Source organism: Pelmatolapia mariae, linkage group LG20, assembly GCF_036321145.2.
Source record: "Pelmatolapia mariae isolate MD_Pm_ZW linkage group LG20, Pm_UMD_F_2, whole genome shotgun sequence".
In the NCBI taxonomy this organism is placed as follows: Eukaryota; Metazoa; Chordata; class Actinopteri; order Cichliformes; family Cichlidae; genus Pelmatolapia; species Pelmatolapia mariae.
Window position 1 is genome coordinate 24,871,868 of NC_086244.1, and position 10,500 is coordinate 24,882,367.

General features: G+C 39.7%; 1 protein-coding gene across 1 annotated transcript in view; it reads right to left on the minus strand.

Annotated features, from left to right (window-relative positions):
• camkvl (CaM kinase-like vesicle-associated, like) overlaps positions 1-10,500 on the minus strand; it is a 38,959-nt gene that overhangs the window by 4,053 nt on the left and 24,406 nt on the right. The window contains exons 2-10 of the mRNA XM_063464345.1: positions 6,428-6,534; positions 5,233-5,364; positions 4,908-4,982; positions 3,958-4,096; positions 1,610-1,730; positions 902-977; positions 584-720; positions 239-317; positions 74-161 (exon numbers count right to left, since the gene is read on the minus strand). Of these exons, the coding sequence (XP_063320415.1) occupies positions 74-161; positions 239-317; positions 584-720; positions 902-977; positions 1,610-1,730; positions 3,958-4,096; positions 4,908-4,982; positions 5,233-5,364; positions 6,428-6,522 (942 nt within the window). The 5' untranslated portion in view covers positions 6,523-6,534. The remainder of the gene's footprint in view (positions 1-73; positions 162-238; positions 318-583; positions 721-901; positions 978-1,609; positions 1,731-3,957; positions 4,097-4,907; positions 4,983-5,232; positions 5,365-6,427; positions 6,535-10,500) is intronic.

Here is a 10,500-nt window from a genome sequence, read left to right on the forward strand (position 1 = left end):
CCAATATGCCTCTGCTGCTATTATTTCCAACTTCATTTAATCTCACATTTACAGAGCAGGAGTGAATACATACCCGCCATTTGGCCTTTGCAAAGTTCTTTTCAAACTGGGCACACACGCCATCCTTCAGGTTCTTTTCTGATGCACCGTTCCCTGCAATCCTGAGACACAACATACAAGTAAATATAGCTGTGTGCCAAGATTTTTGTTGCTATTGTCAGTATGTGCAGATGATTACCACTCATGGTAAAGTGCATCTTGCGCTGTGATTCTCAGCATCTGGTCCACTTCCATTAGGCGACAGACAAGCTCCTTAGCTGAAAGAGAGAGAGCAACGAAAAGGCAAGTGAGGCATCTTAAGAAATCATATATGCAGTCTTTAAAAAGCGAAAACATGAAACATTCTGTGCTGTTTTCAGTTTTGCTCTACAAAATATTTCATGACGATGGCAATTTTGATAAAAATGACAAAGTGGCACAAAATGTTTTACCTACTGATGCTCTAAATTAAGTTTACTGATAAACTGTCATATTAAGAAAGAAAGTAAAGTATCCACTGCCACCATGTGGTGGAGTTTTATACCTGCAGGTGAAATGTCATCCCAGTAAGGAGAATCAAACTCAAAATCCCCAGCAACAATCCGGCAGAAAATGATGCGATTATGCAGATCTGTGTTTTCTTCCTCTGTTTCATCGTAAAAGGGAGGGTTACCCGATAAGCTGCAAAAAAACAAAAACAAAAAACCAACAAAAAAAAACCACACACAGAAAGAGACAGAAGAAGTGTAATTATCCCATGTACATAACTTCTAGAAATGCTCACTATATATCAAACAAAGCAATTCTGTTAAAGCCTAGTGAGTGTTACATTACAGTGTTTGTAATTAGCAGTGAGACTCACAGTATGTACATGATGACACCCACAGCCCAGCAGTCCACAGGACGGCCATATCGGTGACGAGCCACCACTTCAGGAGCTGAGAAACAGCAATGAATGAAGCAGATACAGAATGTATGTAAGAGGCAGAGAAATGTCCTAGGATTTTATTTACAAGCCTTCACACCATATTTATACCTCTAAGCTGCACGGGCAACTTACCTCCGAAGGCTATCTCCAATTTTAATTCTCTCTCTCTCTCTCTCTCTCTTTTTTTTTTTTGAATCATTTTCCCACCAGGGCCACTATTCGCTTCCCTTATTTATTAGTGTAATTACTCAGTTCAGCATTATGAATAATTGTCCTGGCATTTCGGTTGAGAGAATCAGGCCAAGGCCCAGTCCTGTACTTCAAGTTGCCCTTACATAAATCTCAGTGACACAGAGAGGAGAGAGAGACAGTGCACATGAAATAAGAGGAGATGAAAAGAGAGGAGGAATAGAATAGAAGAGTTTGATTGTTTGCAATTCTGCTTATGTTTTCTATCGGTGTAATGGGTGGTTGTTGGGGTTTAACTCTGAATGCTCAGTAGTCCTCAGTCATATTTACACAACAGAAGAAAATGAAGATGGGAAAAAAACCCCCAGGATAATAGATCCAGGAAAAACTGAAAAGCAAATTTGGTTCCAAAACAAAGCCACACACTGTAAAGTGATATCTAGAGTTACTTACCCAGATATTCCGGTGTTCCACATGGCTCCGTGATTGGTCCGTTCTCAAATCTGGACAGGTAGAAATCTCGCAAAACTACTTTGTTATGGTTGTTTTCTGTGTAGTACATCAGGTTTTCCAGCTAAAGAGAATGAGAAAAGAAATAGCGTTCCTACACAGTTTCACACTTACTAAACGACAACCATGGAGTTATACGTCAAGGAAACGGGCTACTGGTTTAAACATCTGATGGTGGGTATTTTAACAGATGAGCTCAGATCAGGACCAAGTGAATGTCCATCAAATTTGTCAAAACAACTCTTGTACTTGTACAAATCCAAGGAACTGTCACTCTTTATGCTCTGTATTATTGGACTTAACAGGAACAATAACTTACAATGAATGATGGTAAATGTACATTTTTGTACTTTTTGCACAAAAAGGTAATAAATTGAGTGAGTCTCATGAAAACTGTTGACTTTCACATTTCCGTGAAAATGGATCTCCAAATAATTAAAAAATAATAATTTAACAGCTGCATAAACTCCAGTTCAAAGAGGTGAAACCACAAAACTTCATGCATGCAAGAAACTATGACTATAGGTAACTCTTGTGGGTGTTGGTGTCAAACTGAATAGGTATGTAATCAGCAAGGCATGTCAGAAAAAAAAGTCTCTCCTGTCGAAAATGAATACTGGAGCAAAACTACAGTTTGCCAGTGAAGATAGATGCCTTTAGGAACAATGTGTTTGTGTAGACCAAAGAAAGCTTTTCAGGAGAAAAATCTCATGCCAGCTGTGAAGCCTGGCTTTAAATTCTATTCAGATGGGAGGGATGTGAAACATGCAGTGCATGCAAGAGAGCCCTCAGACATCTCACAACTAAAAGACCTTTGGACAAAACAGTGGTGAAAATTCTTAACAATCCAAAAGGTGATGATTTTAAACTACTTAACTTTTATTTTGTAGGAACTGTAGCATTAAATGTTATCCTGATATGTCAAAAAACAGTTCCAGTAAGGTAATAATAACACATAAGGGGTTAATAAGTCCTTGATATCATATAGCTCAAGGCCATTTACTGCTTTAAAAGTCATTAGTAGGCTTTAATCAATGCAAAATTGACAGCCTTCCAGTGCAAATTTGTCAGTGCAAGAGTAATCATCATTTGATGTCACTTATAGAGGTGTGTAGACCTTTAATTGCAAAGAGACATATAACTGTGTGTCATCTAAATAGCTGTGATGGGGCATATGGATATGCATGCATATTGAAAACAAAAGTGGTCCTAGTATTAAGCCATGAGGGACACTAATTAAAATGGTCTGCACAGGAGCAAGTATTAGCTTTGGCCACAGAGAAGATTTTGTTAAATAAGTAAGAATGAAAACAATCTAAAGCTGATCCCTTAATCCCAATCTAGGTTTCAAGATGGTCCAGGAAAATAAAGTAGTTGACTCTGCCAAATGTAGCTAAAAGCACTAGCACTGAGCAGTCATCACAAAGATATTAACTAAGTTGAAATAACTTTCTCTAGAACCTTAGATAAAAGAAAAGTTCACAGCAATGCTGCTCTTTTGACTTGAATGTTTGTGTTATGATCACAATAGAGGGATTAGGTCAAATTAATAGGCAATTCAGTTTTTTTCACATCAGGCATACTTAAATCAGAACAATAACATTGATAAGTCAACCTGTTAGCAAGACAAGCAAAATCAAGATGTAATGAACCAGCAGATTTAGCAATGCAGCTGGAATACTGAAATATGTGCAACAAATTATCATGTTGTTTCTGGACCATGACGAAGCCAAACCCAAACACACTAACACAAGTAAAGTAAGCATATTGGTTTCCTTGTAAGAAGTAATTCCTATTCCTACATTTATTTCAATTTCACTTTTATTCAATTTTGATTTGGTTTGATTGGTTTATAATCTGAATTCTGCCCTTAGGTTTAAGTAAAATAAAATTTCATCTTTTACCAGTAGAGGGAGTCTGAAGCCCAAGAGATGCTGTAGCTCATTCCTAATGGTTTGATGATGTCCGCTAAAGATATGAATCTCTCTGCATGTGTGTCTGTCACTAGAGATTGTTTTAAGCCATAAAGACAGTGTTTACTCCCATGGTAAAAATGTTATCAAATGTTTAGTCATTACCGGGATGGCAGAAGTATGCTTTTATGTGTCTCCAAAGATTTTGTGCTGACTAAATACTTAATATTGCTTTCTGGAGTGTGATGGCGCTCACTCGACAAAGTTAGTTAGTCACTAATCTATTTTTATCTTTTTATGGTAGTGGCACTCACTACACACACACACACACACACACACACACACGCCATAAGACACAGAAAGGCAGTCAGCATGTACCTTCAGGTTCCTGTGAACTATGTTAAGGGAGTGTAAGTATGCCACAGCCTCGAGGACTTGTCTGATGACATTGGAAGCATCTCTCTCTGTGTAGTTCCCTTGGTCCAGAATCCAGTCAAAAACATCTCCTCCTGTGGCACTGCGTGCAGTCGCACACACACACACACACACACACATATGCGTGCACACAGGCACAAGTACACATATTACTAAAAATACCATGACATGTAAAATGCTATTTTGAAACACTGTAAACCACTTTAAGTCTTTTTGCAGCACAGTTTCCTTTTATTTACTAAGGATAAACAACCTTCTCTACTAGGCTAGAGCTAGCACTGCTGAGCAATTAAAAACAATACTATTAGTCATTACTCTAACATACTTAGTTAAATTTTGAGATGAATGATGACAATGATTATCATGTAATGCTTCCAGCAGGAGGTCTGGTGCCTGGGCTAATGTGTGAGCTACACATAAATAGCCCGATGTACACACAAATGACTGCAATCGCTTTCAGTGCAGTTTGCCTTTCTCTGTTTCAGTAACACGGCATAAATAATTTGTCCACTCTGCTCCAGTCATTATTATTGCTTTCAAATAAAGCTGCAAATATCAAAATGCGCAAGTCACAAGTGATGTGGATTAGGTGAGTTCTAGTGTATCGATCCCAAGCTCTCCACAGAGACTCTCTTGTAGCAGAGCAGTGCTTCAGGAGCACTGAGTAATGTTGAGTGTTACTAAGAGCAAATATCTCATCAAATCTAACACCTTCCCCTGTGTCTGAGGGGAACAACAGAGCACACAGTAATAAGAGGATAGACTCAACTCCTACCCTCGAGCTGCTGGATTTGTGTTACGGCACATGCACAAAAAACGACACACAAACAGATATTGACAATGATGTTAACGCGAGAAAGACAATTGGTGGAAAAGTTCAAAGAAATGCTCACAGCTCCTGGATGATGAAGTATTCCTTCCGAGTCTCAAATGTATCTATCAGCTGAAGGATGTTTGGATGGTTTACCCTGGAAGAGGCAAAAGAAGTCACAGACTGTAGGACGTTACATGCAAACGTAAGGTGCATGTCAGGTGACTAAATAGCTCAAAGAAAGTAAAAAGCATAATTCACATCTCAGCTTGCAATATCAACCAGAATTATTGCACAATTTATTTCACTTGAAAATTTGTATATCCAAACATTCTCTCCTTCTCCTCCTCTCCGCCTTTCTCCATTGCTCAATCATACATCCATCTGTTCACAAACTGATTGCGTACAGTTTCAGAATCATGATTTCGTTCTTGGCAGCCTTGCGGACTTTCCTGCCATCTTTCTTGAGGAATTTCTTGCAGACAAACACCTTGTCTGTTTGTCTGTCCTTTGCCAGGCACAGCTCGCAGAACTCCTTCCTACGCGATAAGAAAAAAAAAAAATGGACAGAAAGACAGACAGACTGAGAACAGCAGATAGAGTAAATGCTGGAAGAAGGATGAAAGTTTCTGATATTTTTTGTATGAGAGCACGGTCCAGGAGAGACAGAATAATATTCAAATTAGGGGCACAAAGAGTACACTGGCTGCTTTGGTGAAACACAGTGAAATAATTTAATTGGGAGGTGAAGCTTTGGATAGAAGGGTTGAAATGGGTCTTACTGCTACCATCAGCTGGGCGGCATTAGGTTTTGAGCCTTTGGGGCATTCAGTACTTCACCCAAATGGATTCAGGGAAGCTTCATGATGGAAAATTAAACTGCAATGTTTCACAATGAGAATGAAAAAGAAAAAGCGATAAACACAATTTTAAGAAGCACATGTACAGGCCTACAGCAAAAGCCTTGCACTTAATTCTGACTTAATGTGTTTTTAAGTTTGTGTGTGTGTACATGCACGCGTGTGTGTGTGTGTGTGTTATATAAAAGATGAGCAGAAATCTCTGAGGCCAGATGCTGATGTTGCCATATGGCCTTTTACACTGATTGGTATTTGTGTGTATGGTTTGCATGCCTGCGTGTGTGTGTGAGTTAGTGTTTCTCGAAGGGGTGCGCAGAAGAAAATGGTCTGTTTTCAGCCAGTTGAGCAGCAAACTGATTTTCAGAGGTGTTACGCAATATGTCTAAATATTTTTTGAATAAATAATAGATCAAGTGAATAAACAATAGCCTTTGAACAATGTGTTTCCTGAACTTTTACAGTCAATAATATTGAGACAATTGGCTGGCTAAAACGGACAAATTTGTCACATTTGTCTGTTACACACTAGCCTCGCGCTATTACCTTCTGTCATTCCTTCAGTGAAACCTTCTGATATGCCAAACCAAATCTGTAGTGAGAACTGTCCAGTTCAATTCAGAAAATAATTCATGAGGTGAATAAAAACCTTGCAAGAACTATGAAATGTGCCTGTGAAATGTTTACAATGGAGAGGAGGGAACACGGCAAAAGAAATCCATGCATAAAGCTTTATAGCACTTACGCTCGCAGGACTTGTCCAAACTCATACTTGTCTGTGACATCAGATATCGTGTCATACGTTCGCCCATCTCGCAGGGCAAGGCACCCAAATGGCATGACGGCATTCACCTAAAAAGAAACAAAAATTAAAAATGAAGAGAAAGGTCTTTGAGTCACTTCACTATTGGGGTCAAATAAATTATTTTGAAGATACCTTCAGGTGACAGACAGATAAAAGGAAGCGGAGAGGCAAAAACAAGCGTATTAAAGAGGAACAGAGTTACTGATGAAACACTGTGAAAGCTTCCCAGTTGTTGAAATCAGAAGAGACTGAAGGAGCGCCATTACTATTAGTCTTTAAAATATACAGTATGATGGAGCGCCACAGATACAACCGTGTCAATTTCGGAACAAATGTGAATGCCGATGCTTCTGGCAGCCTGGTTTATGCCAGCCTTGTCAACAGACACTAAGCTACCCACTAAGCTTCTCTTTACTCTGCTAAAGTCTGCAGATTCAGTGCAACGTCTGTCAAGTTCAAGTTAAACTTTATTTCTAAAGGGCAGTGTCCCTGCATCCCTGAAGCAGCTGGTTTCTTCACCAATCGCTGGACTACCGAGTAACACTGAGACCGCTAGATTTTAATGACATAATTTTTTTTTGTTCACAGTCTGTCAGTCTTGATATAGCCTTTAATGTCACACAGAATGACTTTTAATACTTCCTTTTTATCTCATCGTAACTCCTGCTGCTAGCCTTGCATATACTGTATATAATACTGCACTGGTCTTTTCACCTGATAGTAACTCATACTGTTAACACTGCACATACTGTATGTAATACTATATATTTATATATAAAATCTTCTTATCATGTCTACCTTAAAATAGCTTGTGACCCCACAGGAGGTTCCAAACGCCCAGGTAGAATATGAAGGATCTAGATAGTGAATCAGCAATCAATATACCATCTCACCACAGTCCTCAGGCAATCCTCACCCACATCTTTTAAGCACACCATCTACTGTAGGAGACAGATTCCCTGGAAACTTCACTCATCCATCCTCAAGGTCCTTCTCCTCCATCAAGTACTGTTACCTGAGCCTTAATATCTAACCCATTCCCATTTGTCATATAATTTCTATTGTTTCTATCTATGAGTCTCTTCAATTGAGTTAGGAAATGACGCAATAGGGAGGGAATGGGACATTTGAGAAGGAGCTTTGATTAATGTGAGTAATTGGATTGAGAGAGCCAGTAATGTAAAGATGACTTCATTGTTCATTGTGTAACACAGAGGGAGAGAGAGAGAGAGAGAGAGAGGAGAGAGAGAGAGAGAGAGAGAGAGAGAGAGAGAGAGAGAGAGAGAGAGAGAGAGAGAGAGAGAGAAAGAAGAATAGCCAGATATATATAACAGAAGAGAGAGACAATAGAAATCCTTAGCAGAAATGGCATTTTGTGGGTGCTAATTTAGGATTAAGGAATGAATATCAGTGACATAAAATCCTCTCTCTTCTTTTTGTGTGCATGACATCACCAGTGTAGATGATAGGGCCAGAGGTGGGTCTGTCCTGTGATGGAGGAGGGGCAGGAAAGTACTGTGTAATCCCAGTGCTGGCCGTAATCTTTAATCTGTACCCCTAATCCAGAGTGCTGGGATACAATGTGTGTGTGTGTGTGTGTGTATGTGCATGCGTATAAAAGTGTGTGCCTGAGCAAGTATAAAGGCTGATGCGGGTAAGTCGCAAGTATAGATAGAGGTTTGAGCAGGAGGGTGCGTGCCTGTGTGTACATATGCATCCATATGTCCATCCTTGTGTGAGTGTAATGCCCCGGTGAGATGGGAGGTATTTAGTGGTGAAAATGCATAGTACTGCCAGAAGATTATGTAAGTGCAACAACAATCCCATGACAAGGTCCAGGACGGTGAAGGTGAAGCTGGCATGAATGGAGCACATCCATCCCTCTGGGAACAAAGTGTACCCGCTGAAATAAAGTAAAGGCTGCCAAGCCCCAAATATTATTCTTCAGAAGGGTCAGGAAACGGGTTTGCCAAGAACTTTTGAGATACTACGTTTTCAGCCCATCCCTTTCTTGCTCTGTCCCCATCTGCAGACACTATACACACTATTAAAAAAAATCTATTTCTGCCTTTACACTGGCATTAATGTTTTTAAAAACTTTTCCTCCAGTTTGTTTAACAGTTGGTGTCGGTTTAGTTGAAACTTAAAATGAAGCACTTCACTTCTTTGTGTGAAGTACAAATTCCCAGAGGGTTTGAAATGTGGATGGCCTTAAAAAGAACACTAAATAACTGTCTGTGCTTTCGATTTGGAGGGATGTAATCAGTCTAGGGTATGTACTTTCTTTTACTTACAGTGTATTTCACCTTTTCTCTCCTTGTGCCAATAGAGAATGTTTCTCAGACTGCCATAAAAACACCGTACCCGCAGAATACTGAGTCAGTACGAGCCTTGAAGTTGACGAGGAGTAGGAGGAGATATATGGAGGATATGAGGAGAATGGAGATGAGAGGGAAGGACTGGAAAAGATGGAAGACGAGGGAAAAGGTGAGAAATAATGGGAACAGAAAAGCAAAGTGAAAAGTGCACTGTGACTAAGTGGAAAGGTGGATAGAGAAAATAGTGTACATGAGAACAGAACAAAGTGTGAAACACAGAACTGCAGAGGCAGATTGAGAGTACCTATCAACCTCACAGCTTCACAGCTATCTGTGTGCAAATGTTTGCACAGGTGAGTGTGTGTCTTTGTGAGTGTAAGTGTGGGCACATGTGGCTGTATGTGTGTATATGTTAACAGGCTTTGTTAGACTCACTGCGTTTGGTAAGGGTATGAAAGGATGTCCCCAAAGTCAGAAAGCACTTGAAGGCATGCTGACAGGGCAACCTCTCTGTAAGAAAAATTTACAGCAACCAGCCTGAATATCTGCCACAGATTTGCAGGTAGCACGATATCAGGGATAAAATGAAAGAATTGAAGTGCAGTGCAACATTCCAGCCCTTCTAAGTGATGCCATCACTGATCTCTCAGTAGCAGGTTCGACTTTGAATCAGTAGGTCTGACTGCTGTATGATGTGGGTGTCTTAACTTTTCAGCATCACAAAAAATGTTTCCTTTTAACATTTTCAGATTTTTTCGGTCATGCATTTCATTCATGCCTTTTTTTTTTGCTAATTGCCAAGCTGCGGTTCAAACTCGCTACGTGGAGAAATGACTGAGCACCTACAGGTGGGAAAATGTATTTTTATATTTTTCATTTTAATAAGAAGGGATTAACTAATGTATGATTTCAGTACTTACAAAATAAATCAGTCTTTCTGAGGGATAAGGAACTAACTGTCCCTTCATACTGGCTCTAATTAGACCACAAAACGTAACAAGCGCAGAGCTCAGGAGACTCAATTCAGCTCACACTGTCAAACGTGGTCAAAATAAGCACTGAGTCTCCTATAATTAAACAAAACTGTAACACAAATGGGAATAACATGATTTACATGGATCTTAACTCACTTCAGTTGAACTTTTGAAATTTTAAATAAGAGTCCATCTACATTACTTAATAATGTAGAATTCAGGAAACGCTGGCAGGGAACAAAAAAGGAAACATTGTAACAACTGCACAGTTTGCTGCGTACTTTCCTTATATTCTTATAAAATGCATACCCATTAACACACACAGGCACACGCACACTTAGGTGTGAAGCCGCACCGAGCTATCCGAGACATCACACTTCATCTTCGGCACCCCTAAATCAAATTGCCGGTGCACAGCTCTGCGTTTGTGGGTGTCTGTGTGGCTGTTCACAAGCGCTGTGTTTAGGCTGCAGCAAGGCTAAAAAAAAAGAAGAATGAAATGGAACAGAATAGCTTTTTATCGGCTCATACGGGAAGTGTTTCAGAGGTTCTTGGCGTCAAGGTTATGATTCTGCTATTTAACGCCACTCATTTCTTTAGCCATTCTGTCCCACTTGGCACAGGCTCAGTCGGCCTCTCTGGAAAAAAAGGAAAAGAAAACGGTCTCTTTCTTATCGGCAAATCTACGCTGTCTCAGGGCTAAACACAAACAGAATAACAT